Here is a 16163-nt window from a genome sequence, read left to right as displayed (position 1 = left end):
TTCTGAACTCTTATGTAAATAAAATCATACATTATTCTTCTTTCATTAATCCTCAATCAGAGGATTTTTTTCCCGCATTGATTTTTTATTTATTTAAAATACGGAATGCTTCACGAATTTGCATGTCATCCTTGCGGAGGGGTCATGCTAATCTCTGTATCATTCTAATTTTAGTATATGTGCTGCTGAAGCAAGCACTCCCATTGATTTTTTAGAGGGGAAGGGAGGGAAAGAGAGAGAGAGAAACATTGATGTTAGAGAAACACATAGATTGGTTGCCTCCTACATGGTGCCAGGGATTGAATCTGTAACCCAGGTACATGCCCTGGACCGGGAATCAAAACCATTACCCCCTCGCTCTAACCACTGAGCACACGAGCCAGGGCTCTTCTGTCTTCTTTCAATCGACATTTATTTTTTTAAGGTTCAACCGTGTTGCCCCAGCTGATAGAGCATCGGCCTGTGGACCGAAGAGTCCCGGCTTCGATTCTGGTCAAGGGCATGTACCTGGCCCAGGCCTTGGTCGGGGCTCCTCCAGGAGGCAACCAATGGATCACATCAATATTTCTCTCTTTCCCTCTCTCTTCCACTCCAAAAATCAATGGAAAAATATCCTCAGGTGTGGATTTTTTTAAAAAAGGATTCAATTATGTCATTGTGCAGTGCTATAAATCATTATTTTTGATATGTGAATCTAGTTATCCATTCTATTGTTAATGAACATCAGGGTTATTTCTAGTTTTTGGCTATTATGAAACTGCTAGGTTACAAAGTGCCTATTTTGTAGATAGTGTCAAACTGGATTTCCAAGTGATTGTACCAATCTGTGCTCCCTTCAGCAAAGTGTAACAGTTGTTTCTCCTGTTTTCTTCAAGAGAGTCTTTTCTATTTGGTTTTTCAACATTTTGCTTACTTGGGAAAACTATACAATGTGTGAGGTTAATATACACTATTTTTCCTGTATTTATAAGTCAAAGAATTGTTAAAATAATATGTCAGCAAAGTCACTTACTAAACATAGCAAATAATCTCCATGTTGAGGACCACAATGTAATTTATGTGGATGAACGTGTGGATGTTTTCATTTTAGTTGGCTTTTCAAAGAAAAATAGGATCTGGATATGTAGAAGGGAGGGAACAAGTAGAAAAATAATTTAAAATAAATTTTAAAAACCCACCACTACTCCTTTCTAAAATCTTACAAGTTGGTTGAGAAGAATTACTGGAAGCCAAATATAGCCTAATATATTAAAAACACCAAAACCACCCACCACAACTTAGGGTCCCACCATTTTATTGAGATACAACTAACATATAACAGTAGTAGTTTAAGGCACACAACATAATTATTTGATATATGTATATATTGCAAAATTATTCCCACAGTAAATCTAGTTAACATCATTACCTCATATAGTTACAATTTTTTTTCTTGCAATGAGAATTTTTAAGATGTACTCCCTTAGCAACTTTCAAATATGTAGTACAGTACTATCATCTATAGTCACTATGCTATAATTACATCCCCAGAACTTTTTATTTTACTGCTTCAGTATGTACTTTCTGATCACCTTCCCCCACCTCCTGCCCTCCCGCCCCCCAATCTGTTCTCTGTTTCACTGTTAGGTGTTTTTCTTTTTCCTTTTTAAAATTCCACTTATAAGATCACATATAAATGAGATCATTCCTGTGAGGATATCCTTTTCCCCCACTGATTTTTAGAGAAAATGGAAGGGAGGGGGAGAGACACAGAGAGAAAAACATGGAAGTTAGAGAGTCACATCTATTGGTTGCCTCCCACACGCACCCCGAAAGGGGCTGGGATGGAGCCTGCAACCGGGGAGGTACGTGCCCTTTGACCTGAATGGAACTGGGGACCGAAGTCCGCTGGGGGCCTACACTCTATCCACTGAGCCAAACTGGCTGGGGCATTGGCACACTTCTTCTGCAGTGTTTTTAAATATCTTGAAATGCAAACTAATTGCTTCTGAGTGTCTTTTTATATGATATCTCAAATCCTACAGTATCGGGTTGAGGAAAACCTTAAATGGCTATTTTGCAGGACTAGGGGAAACCTTGGAGAAAAACTAGGAGGGGAGGTGCGAGCGGCGGAACCTATGATGAAAGGACAGCAGGAACTGAAGGAACGGAGGAGGGATTTCAAGACAGGACGAAGGTCGGTTGGGTTTACCCGGCGGACCGGAAGGACTGGAGAGAGTCTCAGCACCATGGCGGGTCCTGTCAGCTTGCGAGAGCTTCTAGTGGGAGCTTCCGCCTGGAACAGCCCTGAAAGCACGGAGGGGGCCCCTGCAGAGGGCGGAGGGAGCGCGGCGGGCGGACCGGAGCCGCCTTGGCGAGAGGATGAGATCTGCGTGGTGGGAATCTTTGGCAAGACGGCTCTGCGACTGAATTCCGAGAAGTTCTCACTTGTGAACACGGTGTGCGACCGACAGGTCTTTCCCCTTTTTCGCCACCAAGATCCTGGCGACCCAGGGCCTGGAACCAGGACCGAGACTGTCGCCGCCGGGGAGGCCGGTGGAGCGGGCGACCCTGGGGCTGGGGCCGCGGATCCAGTTCGGGGGGGTGTAGCGGCCGCGGAAGGTAACCAAACTGGGCCAGGCCCCCAGGACTACAGCCTTCTGCAGGCCTATTACAATCAGGAAAGCAAAGTTCTGTACCTTCTTCTCACGTCCATCTGTGACAATGCCCAGCTTCTGCGGGCTTGTCAGGCCCTTCAGAGTGGGGAAGCTGGAGGTGGCCTCCCTTTACCGCATGCAGAAGCACACGAGTTCTGGAAACATCAAGAAAAACTGCAGTGCCTCAGTCTCCTCTACCTTTTCTCCGTCTGTCACATCCTGCTTTTGGTCCATCCCACTTGTTCCTTTGACATCACTTATGATCGAGTATTCAGAGCCCTGGATGGACTAAGACAGAAAGTACTGCCCCTCCTCAAAACAGCCATTAAGGATTGTCCAGTTGGCAAAGACTGGAAACTCAACTGCCGGCCTTGCCCACCTAGACTTCTTTTCCTCTTTCAACTCAATGGAGCCCTCAAAGTGGAGCCCCCTCGGAACCAAGACCCAGCACATCCAGACAAACCCAAGAAGCATTCTCCCAAGAGGAGACTGCAACATGCCCTGGAGGACCAGATTTATAGAATCTTTCGGAAGAGTCGTGTATTGACTAATCAGAGTATCAACTGCCTCTTTACTGTGCCTGCCAACCAAGCTTTTGTGTACATAGTTCCAGGAAGCCAGGAGGAGGACCCAGTAGGCATGTTGCTGGACCAACTTAGGAGTCATTGTACTGTGAAGGATCCTGAATCTTTGCTGGTGCCTGCGCCCCTTTCTGGTCCCAGGCGATACCAGGTGATGAGGCAACACATCCGGCAACAACTTTCTTTCCACGTTGATAGCAGCAGTTCCAGTTCTTCAGGGCAACTAGTGGATTTCACTCTTCGGGAGTTTCTGTGGCAGCATGTGGAGCTAGTCCTAAGCAAGAAAGGTTTTGATGACAGTGTGGGTAGGAACCCACAGCCTTCTCATTTTGAACTTCCCACTTACCAGAAGTGGATCTCAGCAGCTTCAAAACTGTATGAAGTAGCTATTGATGGAAAAGAGGAGGATCTGGGGTCTCCCACTGGGGAGCTAACAACTAAGATTTTAAGTAGTATTAAAGTCTTGGAAGGGTTTTTGGATATCGACACCAAATTCTCAGAAAACCGGTGCCAAAAAGCTTTACCCATGGCCCATAGTGCCTATCAGTCAAATTTGCCTCATAATTACACAATGACTGTTCATAAGAATCAACTTGCCCAGGCTCTGCGAGTCTACAGTCAACATGCTAGGGGTCCAGCCTTTCACAAATATGCCATGCAGTTACATGAGGACTGCTACAAGTTTTGGAGCAATGGCCATCAGCTCTGTGAAGAGAGGAGTTTAACTGATCAACATTGTGTACATAAATTTCATTCATTACCTAAATCAGGTAAAGTTTTCTTAGCATTTTGATATCAAAACTTTTGAGCTGTCTTTTTATTCTGGTTTTAAGGGTGTTTGTTCACTATGTATTGATATATTTAAAAAGAACCCCACAGAAATGTAGGCACATTGTATTTTTTCTTTCCTTCTGTAAAAAGAAAAGAATCAGCTATGCCTACTAATTATTTTCTTGTATTTAGAAAATGAATTCTAAGGGATTAGGAAATGAGAACTGTTAAAGAATACAAAATTTCATATTAACATTTTTGGGGTTAGATGTTATAGAATGCAAAATAAATTTGATTCTGCTTTTTGTGTGTACCAAATTAATAGTGACTCTTATATTTTCCAGGAGAGAAACCAGAGGCTGATAGAAATCCTCCTGTGCTATATCACAATAGCAGAGCTCGATCCACTGGGGCCTGTAACTGTGGAAGGAAACAAGCACCTCGAGATGATCCTTTTGATATCAAGGCAGCTAATTATGACTTTTATCAGGTAGACTCTGGATTTTTTTCTTGTTTCTTTTTCTTGCTTTCTTTTTATTCACTACCAACTGAATAAAAATACATATTTTCAGAAGTAAAATATCTAGAAAAGTAAATGTGACTATAGTGAGATATGTAGACAAAGGAAAGTACTTGCTTACTCATTAATTGTTGATTATGCTTTTTAGAGTGAAGACTAACTTTAAATGAAAAATTCACAGGATTTTTTGTTTGTTTTTTTCTTTCCTCCTTCTTTCTTTATAGCTTCTAGAAGAAAAATGTTGTGGAAAATTGGATCATATTAATTTTCCAGTATTTGAACCAAGTACTCCAGATCCTGCTCCTGCTAAAAATGAATCTTCTCCTGCCCCTCCAGATACAGATCCTGATAAACTTAAAGAAAAAGAACCTCAAACCCAAGGAGAGAGCACAAGCCTGAGTTTAGCTTTGAGTTTAGGTCAGTCCACAGATAGTTTAGGTACCTATCCAGCTGATCCACAAGCAGGAGGAGATAATCCAGAAGTCCATGGTCAAGGAGAAGTTAAAACGGAGAAGAGACCAAACTTGATTGATCGACAGGCATCCACAGTTGAGTATCTCCCAGGCATGCTACATTCAAATTGCCCTAAAGGTCTCCTACCCAAATTCTCGAGCTGGTCTTTGGTTAAACTAGGCCCTGCTAAGTCTTACAACTTTCATACAGGTTTGGATCAACAGGGCTTCATTCCAGGAACAAACTATCTTATGCCTTGGGACATTGTCATCAGGACCAGAGCTGAAGATGAAGGAGACTTGGACACAAATTCTTGGCCTGCTCCAAATAAAGCTATTCCTGGAAAAAGGAGTGCAGTTGTAATGGGAAGAGGAAGACGGCGAGATGACATAGCTCGAGCATTTGTGGGCTTTGAATATGAAGACTCTCGAGGTCGGAGGTTTATGTGCTCAGGACCTGACAAAGTGATGAAAGTACTGGGAAGTGGACCAAAGGAATCAGCTTTAAAAGCCCTGAATAGTGATATGCCCTTGTATATTCTGTCATCATCTCAGGGTAGAGGACTAAAACCACATTATGCTCAACTTATGAGGCTTTTTGTTGTGGTTCCTGATGCTCCTTTGCAGATAATACTGATGCCTCAGGTAAGAAATACAACTCTGTCTTCAGAAACAGAAAATGCTGATGCTTGTTTTTTGTTTTTTAACTTTATTTATTGAGCTCTGGCTGGGTGGCTCTGTTGGTTGGAGCATCATCCTCTGTACATCAAAAAGTTGCAGGTTCAATTCCCACTCAAGACACATACTGTACCAATGTTTCTCTCTCATATCGATGTTTCTCTTTTTTACTTTCTCTCTCTGAAATCAGTAAAAACATATCCTCAGCCCTAGTTGGTTTGGCTCAGTGGATAGAGCATCAGCCTGCAGACTGAAGGGTTCCGGATTTAATTGCAATCAAGGGCACATGCCCGAGTTGCAGGCTTGAACCCCAGTAGGGGGCAAGAAGGAGGCAGCCGATCAATGATCCTCTCTCATCATTGATGTTTCTACCTCTCTCTTCCTCTCCCTTTCTCTCTGAAATCAATAAAAATATAGTAAAAAAAGAAATATATATATATATATATATATATATATATATATATATACACACACACATATATACATATACACACACACACACATATATCCTCAGGTGAAGATTTAAAAAAATTGTTGATTGATTTTAGAGAGAGAGAGAGAGAGATAAAGAAATGTTGATTTGTTTTGCCACTTATTTATGCATTTATTGGTTGCTTCTTGTATGTGTCCTGACTGGAGATCGAACCTGCAACTTTGGTATATCAGGATGATGCTCTAACCAGCTGTGCTACCCAGCAAGGCCTGATGCTTGTTTTGATTGTTGTTGTTTTTTAAATATATATTTATTTCAGAGAGAAAGGGAGAGGGAGAGATAGAAACATCAATGAAGAGAATGAATCATTCATTGATTGGCTGCCTCCTGCATGCCCCCTACTGGGGATCAAGCCCACAACGTGGGCATGTGCCCTTGACTGGAATTGAACCTGGGACCCTTCAATCCATAGGCTGACAGTCTATCCACTGAGCCAAACCGTCCAGGGCTGTTTTGATTATTTTTAAAAAGTACAGGATAATGTCAAAGTAATTATTTCATTAAACAAGGCTTAATTTAAATACTTTTTTGCCCTGGCGGGCATGGCTCAGTTGGTTGAGCGTTGTTCTGTGCACCAAAAGGTCTCCTGTTTGATTCCCACAGTCAGGCACATGCCCAGGTTGGGGCTCGATCCCCAGTTAGGGTGCTAATCAATATTTTTCTCATACCAATGATTCTTTTTCTCTCTCACTCTCCCTTTCTCTCTAAAATCAATAAAAACAGCCCTAGCCAGTTTTGCTCAGTGACTAGAGCATCGGCCTGCAGACTGAAGGGTCTCAGGTACGATTCTGTCAAGGACACATATCTCAGTTTCAGGCTCAATCCCCAGTGCTAGTCAGGGTGTGTGCAGGAAGCAAACAATTGATAATTCTCTCACATCGATGGTTCTCTCTATCTCTACCTCTCCCTTCCACTCTCTCTAAAAATCAATGGGAAAAATATCCTCAGTGAGGATTAACAAAAACAAAGTAAAATAAAATAACATTAAAAAATGTTTAAATACTAATATTGTGTGTTCATCTGTTCATGCCATCAGGTCACATCGATTGGTTCAGAGGCAGAACTTGAAGTTATAATCTGTAGAAAAGGATAATATTTGAGTTTAAACAGTGAAATATTGGAGTGTACTATTACCTATAAACCTATTGTTTACTATGGCATTTATTTTCAGGTGTTTCTTATTGAAAAATGTAAAAATAATTATATTACCTGTGTTCTTCAGGTTCAACCAGGCCCACCACCGTGTCCAGTATTCTATCCAGAAAAACAAGAAATCACTCTCCCACCAGATGGCCTCTGGGTTTTGAGATTTCCTTATGCATATGTGACAGAGAGAGGACCTTGTTTCCCTCCAAAAGAAAACGTGCAATTAATGAGTTACAAGGTACTCCGTGGGGTTCTTAAAGCAGTAACACAATAAGTGTGTTCCAACCAGTTCAATTCTTTTCTTCAGCTAGTTTTTGTTTGGGGTGTATATGGAGTGTTTTCTTTGGTATGTGTATATTGTGTTTTCTTGAACCCAAAAATGTGTTTTGGTTACAGAAGATCAGTATTTGGACAGTAATTGTTCTATTTCCTGATATTGTTGATATTTATTGTCAGTGAGGCTATAACTTCCTAATAAACATTGGTTATTCTAGAAAAGGATTTTAAAAACATGATTGATACTTCTGTTTTCTCTTGTTTCTGTTTCACTGCCCATAATTAAATATGTTTTTATTAAAACTGAATGTTGCATAATCTTGTTGAGCCAAAAGTTTGTTTTGCTAAAATTGTGTTTTAACTGTGATTTTTCTTAAGATGCTGCTGCTGAAATTATCTTCAAAACAAGCCCTGTTGTTTGGTTCACAGTTCCTTTACCTGAGTTAAATTTGCTTGATAATTACAGAATGATTGTTTTTTTCTTACCATTTTATTCTTGGACTGATGAAGTACCATATTGTAAATGAATGCTATCTGAGCTAAAGCTTTTTTTTTTTTTTTTTTTAATATATGTTATTGATTTTTTACAGAGAAGAAGGGAGAGGGATAGAGATCCAGAAACATTGATGAGAGAAATCGATCAGCTGCCTCCTGCACGCCCCCCAGTGGGGATGTGCCCGCAACCAAGGTACATGCCCTTGGCCAGAATCGAACCTGAGACCCCTGAGTCCGCAGGCCGACACTCTATCCACTGAGCCAAACCGGTTTGGCATGAGCTAAAGCTTTTTAATCCAAAATATTCACACACTCTCGGAGGGAAGGCAGGGGAGAGTGGATGAGAGGGAGGTGATCCAACTTGTATGCATATGTGTATAACCCATGGACACAGACTATAGATAGTGAAGGCGAGGGCAGGTTGGAGGGAGTTAATGGGGGAAAAGAGGGGACATATGTAATAGTTTCAACAATAAAAATTTTTTAAAAAACCACAAAATATTAACACACTGTATTCTTTTTTAATCCTCACCTGATATGTTTTTATTAATTTCAGAGAGAGAGGAAGGGGCAGAGAGAGAGAGAGAAAAGTGATCAATTGCTTCCCTTATGCACCCTGACTCCAACCTTGGTGTATCTGGATAATGCTCTAACCAACTGAGCTATCCGGCCATGGCATGGAGTGCTTACTATTTAAAGGACTAATATGCTAAATCTTTTTGTAAAGTAAATTGCATTATTCTAACTTTTAAAATGGCTTTTCCTGTTGGTTTATTTTTCTATGAAGTGTTTTTATTTTACTTTATATTTTTTAATATATTTTTATTGATTTCAGAGATGAAGGGAGAGGGAGAGAGAAACATCAATGATGAAAGAGATTCATTGATCGGCTGCCTCCTCTACGCCTCCCACTGGGAATTGAGCCTGCAACCTGGGCATGTGCCTTTGACCAGAATCGAACCTGGGACCTTTCAGTCCACAGGCCAACACTCTTTCTACTGAGCCAAACCAACCAGGGCTCCTGTTGGTTTATTTAAAGTTAGGTTCCCTTTATTACTTAAACAGTGAATCTGTATCTTTGGAAAGAAAGGAAGGAGGAAACAAAAGAAAAAAGGAAAGAAAAAAAAAAAAGAAAGACTTCCAAGGAACAGAAAACAAAAGTAGAAAAATCAGGGAAGCCTGATTTATAAAGATAACAGTAGCTACTCTTTATTGAATGGCACACAATAATAATAACTACTTCATGCAAATCTACTAAGTAGATTTGTTAGGTACTTTACTAGGTATTTTTTATACATTGCCTCTAATTCAAACAGAGCAAAATGTTATCCTTATTTTATAGATCAGGAAATTAAACATTGAAGTGGTAAGTAATTTGTTCAAGATCACATAGCTAGAGAGTAGCAAAGTTAGAATTTAAATTGAGGACTGATTTCAAAACTGTACTCTATGTTCTGCCTTATTAGAAAATATAAGAATGAAACTGCATGTCAGTTCCTTCAACTGAATTTTTTAACTCTGGTCTTAAGACATGTGAATGGGTGAGTTTTGAATGTCAGAAAAAATTAGGTATGATATCCTCAAAACATCTTAGTTTCTCTTAAGACTGAATCTTTAAAACTATCATTACATTCGTATATTCCTTCTTATTTTATATTTTTTTCCTGTATAAAACTGTACTGTAATAGAGCGAAGCAAAAAAACAAACAAAAAAAACCTACCATTTAAAAAATTGGACAATTAACTTAATTATTGAGTGTTAGTTTTTCTAAAATGTTAATAATTATTCCTGTGTGTCACAGCGGTGGTTGTGAGGATTAAAGAAGTATATGTAATACTCTGGTTTCTCTTCAGATCGCATAAATCTTTCGTCTTTTACTAAAGAAGTATATGTAAAGCTCTTAATAGAGGGGCACATAAATTTTTGATGATAATTATTTATCTTAAATTCATTTTAAAAAGAGACTCATATTCTAACAGTTTGTGATATAGTGATTAAGTCTTGATTAGTTTTAGTCTTAGTTTTGTCATCAGGTAAACAGTACCTAGTGTATGCCACTAGTGTGGTAAGCACCCATGGCATAGCAGTTTTGTAGACTTGGTTGGTACCTTTCCTCTTGTATCTTCCTGTGGTCTTTTTAAACTGGGTGTACCTTTGTTAGTTTGTTTATGCTTCAAATTAAGCAGCTTGTCAAATCCTTTGGCAATTTAATTTCCCCTTTTCTGTTCTGTATCCTACAACTTTAAGCCTGTGCTAAGATGTGGCAAGTAGAACTGCATTCAGTTTTTGTAACACAGCCTACTTTTCACAAAGGCCAGCTAATACTCTGTTTATGTTTATTTTTCATTACGCAATAACGTTTATTGGCCTAAGTTACCAGAGCAGCTCACTGGATTCATGTCTTGAGAAAATAGTTTATTGCATCTCCTAACATTAGATCCAGGGTAAAGCTTAGGCTTGTTGATCAGTAAAATAGGGATATTAATGTCTTTATCTACCTCAAAGGATAACTGTGATTCAAACACTTACACATGGTATTAATTGAAGTCCTTTACAAGTTCTAAATTGTTTTATAAATATAAGGGACTAGAGGCCCAGTGCATGGGATTCATGCACTGGTGGGGGGCGTGGCCCACTGTGAGAGTACCGCTCATCCAGGTCACTGGAGTGGCTGTGGACCTACCCTCTGAGCAGCTGCTCCCTAGTCCAACATCTTCCATGGAGTTAGAGCACTCGCCTCTCCAGAGTACTCGGTCGGGGCATGCCCAGGGACAATAGCACTGAGAGGCAGCATAGTAGGCCTCAGTCCTGTAGTGGCCATGAACCCGCCTCCCAGCTTCCGGGGTCAGCTCTGTGAGCTGGGCAGCAGTGCTGCATGGGCCTGCGGGTGTCTGGAGGAGGTGGCAGGAAGCGAGGAGAAGGAGCCTGGGGTGAGGAGGCTATGATTGCAGCCCTGGTTCCTGCCTTTTGACCCAGTGTTTGCAGCAGGAACAGCCAGCCACTCATCCCAGTCCGCCAAGCAGCGCTCCCGCTGTGGTAGTGCACTGACTACCGAGAGCAGCTCCTGCATTGAGTGTCTGCCCACTAGTGGTCAGTGCATGTCGATTGGTCTTTCTGGTCATTCTCATTGTTCCGCCATTCGGTCACTGGGCATTTATTATATGAGATAGTTATTTCTTGTTTGTATCTGACATCTTGGATCCAATCATCTTCTAAATACAATTTAAATATTTCCTCAAACCATCTATACTGCAAACCCTTCCCATAGGTATAGTAATAAAATTTTCTATTTGAATAGGTATCAGACAATTTTCTAAAATGTAAATTAGTTCCCTGGTTCCTTTTTATTCCAAACACGTTTAGAGGATTCTATTACATTAGTTGATCATTACTTCATTTATCTTACTATGCTATATGTAACTTGAGTCGTGGGTGAATTTTATCCTACATTTTATCCTACCTGTTTTCTCATTGTAAATCCAAGACTACCTGGTTTATAATCCCACTTAAAACATTGATTTTATTTTTTAACATAACTTGGTTGTTTTTGTAAAACTAACACATATTCATTATGTCTGTTATTGCTTAAGAATTTTTTTAAACAAATAAAGGAGTAAGTTACCTGAAATTCCCTTGTTCTGCTAGTACTGTGCTAAGCGTTTGCAACAATTTAGTAAATATCTTTCTAGACATCTTTATGCACATAAGTGTATTCAAATTTACATAATTGCAATCATAGAATACATCCTGTTCTGTATCTACTTTTTTTTTTTATTTTTTAAAATATATTTTATTGATTTTTTACAGAGAGGAAGGGAGAGAGATAGAGAGTTAGAAACATCGATGAGAGAGAAACATCGATCAGCTGCCTCCTGCACATCTCCTACTGGGGATGTGCCCGCAACCCAGGTACATGCCCTTGACCGGAATCGAACCTGGGACCTTTCAGTCCGCAAGCCGACGCTCTATCCACTGAGCCAAACCGGTTTCGGCCTGTATCTACTTTTTTAATTTAACAATATGCAGTAGACATTTTTCCTGTAAATAAATTAGTCTATTACTAATGGCTGCATCTTTTTCCTTATCATGATTTACATAACCTGTCTTTTATTGTTTGATATCTAGGTTCTTTCCAAAGAAAGGCTTCTTTGAATAATGGTGGGACACCATGGTGCATACATCTTTTATTGGTACTTATGAAATTTTTTTTACAGAATAAATTGGTATGGCTGGGATTGATGAGTCAAGAGATACATACATTTTACATTTTGAAACATATTATTAAATTCTCCTACAGAAAGTTGAACCATACTCTAACCTAGTGATTCTCAGCCCTTTTCATCTCACGGCATATATAAATTACTAAAATTCTGTGGTACACACAAAAATATATTTTTTGTTCACCTGACAAAAAAATAGGTATAATTTTGATTCCATTAACACCAGATGGCTATTGTACTGGCAGTTGTCATTTTTTAAATTTGACAGTCTAAGGGAAAAGAGATCAGTGCCCCTGACTAAATAGTCAGATGTTACATGCTTTAAAAATTCTTGTGGCACACTGGTTGAAAATTGCTGCCCTAAAGCATCAAAAACGTTAGGATTTGCATTCAGAATACATGACATACAGAGAACATTAAACACTCAGTCTAATGTAAGTAGTTATAAATCAGAGTATATAATGGCTCACACTTTCTGTTTTACGTATTTACACTATTGGGGTAAGGGGGACTAAGATAATTTCATAATATATAAAATGTGATCTACTTAATGTTCATTATAAATAGGATTATATTACATAACTATGGGGATTTTTGAAAGCAAAAAATATAATTTAATATTAACATGTAATAAAATATTTTTAAAAACTAGGGCTGCCCTAGCTGGTTTGGCTCGGTGGATAAAGCGTCAGCCTGTGGAATGAAGGGTCCCGGGTTCAATTTTGGTCAAGGGCACATGCCTGGGTTGCAGGCTCAATCCCCAGTGTGGGGCATGCAGGAAGCAGTCAGTCAATGATTCTCTCTCATCATTGATGTTTCTCTCTCTCCCTTCCTTTCTGAAATCAACAAAAAATATACTTAAAAAAAGGTAATAATTCTTTCATTCTGTAAAAATAAGGAAAGTTATACACAATGATAGTCCCAGGAAATGATTAGGAATGTGTAAGAAACACTTGAAATACAAGTAAATATAGCCATAATATCTCTATGGCCGTGTTCAATCACCGAGATTAAGGTAGAAAGCTGTGAAATGATGAGAATACTGATAATATTTACAATTCTGGCTACATTAGTTGGCGTTTTCAGAAGAACGTGGTTTCAACCATTAAGAATTCCTGTTAAGGAGAAACCAAGATAGTGGCATAGGTAAAAACTGGAAATTGCTGCCTCCGACAACAACTTAAAAAATACAACGAAAAGACAAAACGGACATCATCCAGAACTACAGGAAGGCTGGCTGAATGGAAATTCTACAACTAGAAGGAAAGAGAAAAGCACACTGAGACTCAGAGGAGCTGCGGAAGTAAAGTGCAGAGGTACGGAGGCTCGAGCGTGCGCAGAAAGGGGCTGCCACCTGAGGACGCGGCTGTCTTTTTGAATCGGGAGGGAGTCACAAGCTCCCAACTGCTCTGAACTCCAGTTCCGGGAAGTCTCTGGGGACCCAGAACTCATACGGGGAGAAACTGGTCTGTCTGGCAGCACGCAGAACTCGGATCTTGAGGGCGGCTTTCCCTCAGAGGTGCTTGCAGCAATTACCAGGACACTGAGATGCAGGGGGGCCCTTTAGGGCAGGGCTGAGGATCAGCCATAGCTGCTTGCTCCGCCCTGTTGATTCCGAGACCCTGCCCCACCCAAGCTGCTGCAGAGGCTTTTGCATATGAATGCCCTGGCCCTTTGAAATCTGAAAATTACCTAACAAACTGCAGCTGGGCAAGACAGACCCAGAACTTCCAAGAGAAGGTCCAAGGCCCCACAGCAGCTTGCATTGCTTCACAGCTGGGTCTCATCTGGGCACCTCCAAACCCCCCCAAAAAGGAAGGGGAATCTGCAGTTCTCTTCGTAGCTCCTGCTGGGTAGCCTCAGGAAGAGGCTAAATTATCACCTCCTTAGATCCAAGAGCCAGTGTACCCAGTGGTCAGAGTGGGACCATACAGATTACAACTCCTCAGGTCCATAAGGAACACACTCAGGGGGCAGACTCAGTGAGCACCAAAGCCCCACTGAAGCAAGTCTTGCCCCAGAAGGGTGTCTTCAGCACAGAAGTTCTCCCACTGCAGACACAGCTGATTCTCACAGCCAATTGGCCTGGAGGTCAATTCCTCCCAGTGATACCAACTACAATCAAGGCTTAACTACAACAAGACTGTGCACAAAGCCCACAAGGGGGTGCACCAAGAGTGTCCACCTCAGGTAACTGGGGAGGCTGAGCCACTGGGCCCTATAGGACACCTAGCACACAAAGCCACTCTACCAACACAGGGAAGCATAAAACATGCGGAGACAAAGAAATGGGTCACAAATGACAGAAATGGAGGAAAGCAAATGACTGGATATAGAGTTCAAAACCACAGTTATAAGGTTTTTCAAGAATTTTCTAGAAACTGCCAATAAATTTAGTGAGACCCTGGAGGATATGAAAAAAGACCAACTAGAAATTAAGCATACACTGACTGAAATAAAGAATAATATCCAGAGATCCAACAGCAGACAAGAGGATCCCAAGAATCAAGTCAAAGATTTGAAATACGAAGAAACAAAAAAATACCCAACTGGAAAAGAAAAAGAAAAAAGAATCCAAAAATATGAAGATAGTGTAAGGAGCCTCTGGGACAACTTCAAGTGAACCAACATCCGAATTATAGGGGTGCCAGAAGAAGAGAGAGGGCAAGATATTGAAAACCTATTTGAAGAAATAATGACAGAAAACTTCCCCTACCTGGTGAAAGAAATAGACTTACGAGTCCAGGAAGGGCAGAGAACCCCAAACAAAAGGAATCCAAAGAGGACCACACCAAGACACATCATCATTAAAATGCCAAGAGCAAAAGACAAAGAGAGAATCTTAAAAGCAGCAAGAGAAAGAAACTCAGTTACCTACAAGGGAATACCCATACGACTGTCAGCTGATTTCTCAACAGAAACTATGCAGGCCAGAAGGGAGTGGCAAGAAATATTCAAAGTGATGAATGCCAAGAACCTACAACCAAGATTACTTTATCCAGCAAAGCTATCATTCAGAATTGAAGGTCAGATAAAGAGCTTCACAGATAAGAAAAAGCTAAAGGAGTTCATCACCACCAAACCAGCATTATACGAAATGCTGAATGGTATTCTTGAAGAAGAAGAAGAAAAAGGTAAAGATAAAAATTATGAACAGCAAATACATATCCATCAACAAGTGAATCTAAAAATCAAGTGAATAAAAAATCTGATGAACAGAGTAAACTGATGAATATAATAGAACCAGGGGCATGGAAAGGGAGTGGACTGACAATTCTTGGGGGGAAAGGGGTATGGGGGTGCAGGAAGAGACTGGACAAAAATCGTACACCTATGGATGAGGACAGTGGGAGGGGTAAGGGCAGAGGGTGGAGTGGGAACTGGGTGGAGGAGAGCTATGGGGGGAAAAAAAGAGGAACATCTGTAATAATCTGAACAATAAAGATTTAATAAAAAAAAAATTCCTGTTTATAGAGCTCAGAATTTGTGTATAAAGCCTTTAAATGACGAGAATACTGTTTATATTTACAATTGAGGCTTAATTGCTTGGCATTTTTTGAATAAAAGAGTTTAAATCCTGAAGATTCATTTATATACTGCTAAGAAAACTATCTAATTGTGGTAAAACTCTTAAAATACACAATGATAGTCTCGGGAAATGATTACGAACATGTAAGAAACACTTTAGATACAAGTAAATAGAGCCATATTTGTATATGTCATTTTCATGTTAGCTTTATATTAATCAAGAGACCTGAGAAGATTTCTAAATCCACTAATCACTGAAGTTCAAAACCATTCCTGGCTTTGACTGGTTTGGTTCAGTGGATAGAGCATTGGCCTGTGGACCAAAGCGTCCCAGGTTCTATTCCAGTCAAGGGCATGTACCTTGGT

At 40.2% G+C, this 16163-nt stretch overlaps 1 protein-coding gene and 1 non-coding gene across 3 annotated transcripts; one reads left to right on the top strand and one right to left on the bottom strand.

Annotated features, from left to right (window-relative positions):
• Positions 1 to 94: 94 nt before the first annotated feature.
• Positions 95 to 198, bottom strand: LOC118672510. The gene has a single exon (XR_004973079.1). It is a non-coding gene; the product is annotated as a U6 spliceosomal RNA (small nuclear RNA).
• Positions 199 to 2203: 2005 nt separating this feature from the next.
• SMG8 (SMG8 nonsense mediated mRNA decay factor) lies at positions 2204 to 13509 on the top strand. Of its 2 annotated transcripts, XM_036340390.1 has the most exons (6): positions 2204 to 3987; positions 4333 to 4478; positions 4733 to 5605; positions 7354 to 7515; positions 12175 to 12239; positions 13343 to 13509. In XM_036340390.1, the coding sequence occupies exons 1-5, from the start codon at positions 2229 to 2231 to the stop codon at positions 12199 to 12201; spliced, it is 2967 nt and encodes a 988-aa protein (XP_036196283.1). In that variant the 5' UTR covers positions 2204 to 2228; the 3' UTR covers positions 12202 to 12239; positions 13343 to 13509. The 2 variants fall into 2 exon arrangements, with proteins under 2 accessions (XP_036196283.1, XP_036196282.1); XM_036340389.1 differs by lacking the exons at positions 12175 to 12239; positions 13343 to 13509 and having other exon boundaries at positions 7354 to 7868.
• The last annotated feature ends 2654 nt before the right edge of the window (positions 13510 to 16163 follow it).

This window comes from Myotis myotis, unplaced genomic scaffold (genome assembly GCF_014108235.1).
Source record: "Myotis myotis isolate mMyoMyo1 unplaced genomic scaffold, mMyoMyo1.p scaffold_m19_p_17, whole genome shotgun sequence".
NCBI classification, from domain to species: Eukaryota; Metazoa; Chordata; class Mammalia; order Chiroptera; family Vespertilionidae; genus Myotis; species Myotis myotis.
The sequence above is the reverse complement of the archived record's forward strand: the minus strand, read 5'-3'. Positions and strand labels throughout refer to the sequence as shown.

Excerpts from the sequence above, each read along its gene's own strand:
- SMG8 (XM_036340389.1), top strand. The coding sequence starts at position 2,229 with ATGGCGGGTCCTGTCAGCTTGCGAGAGCTTCTAGTGGGAGCTTCCGCC. Across the intron at positions 4,479-4,732 it reads CTAATTATGACTTTTATCAG|CTTCTAGAAGAAAAATGTTG; the intron begins GTAGACTCTGGA and ends CTTTCTTTATAG. Across the intron at positions 5,606-7,353 it reads AGATAATACTGATGCCTCAG|GTTCAACCAGGCCCACCACC; the intron begins GTAAGAAATACA and ends TGTGTTCTTCAG.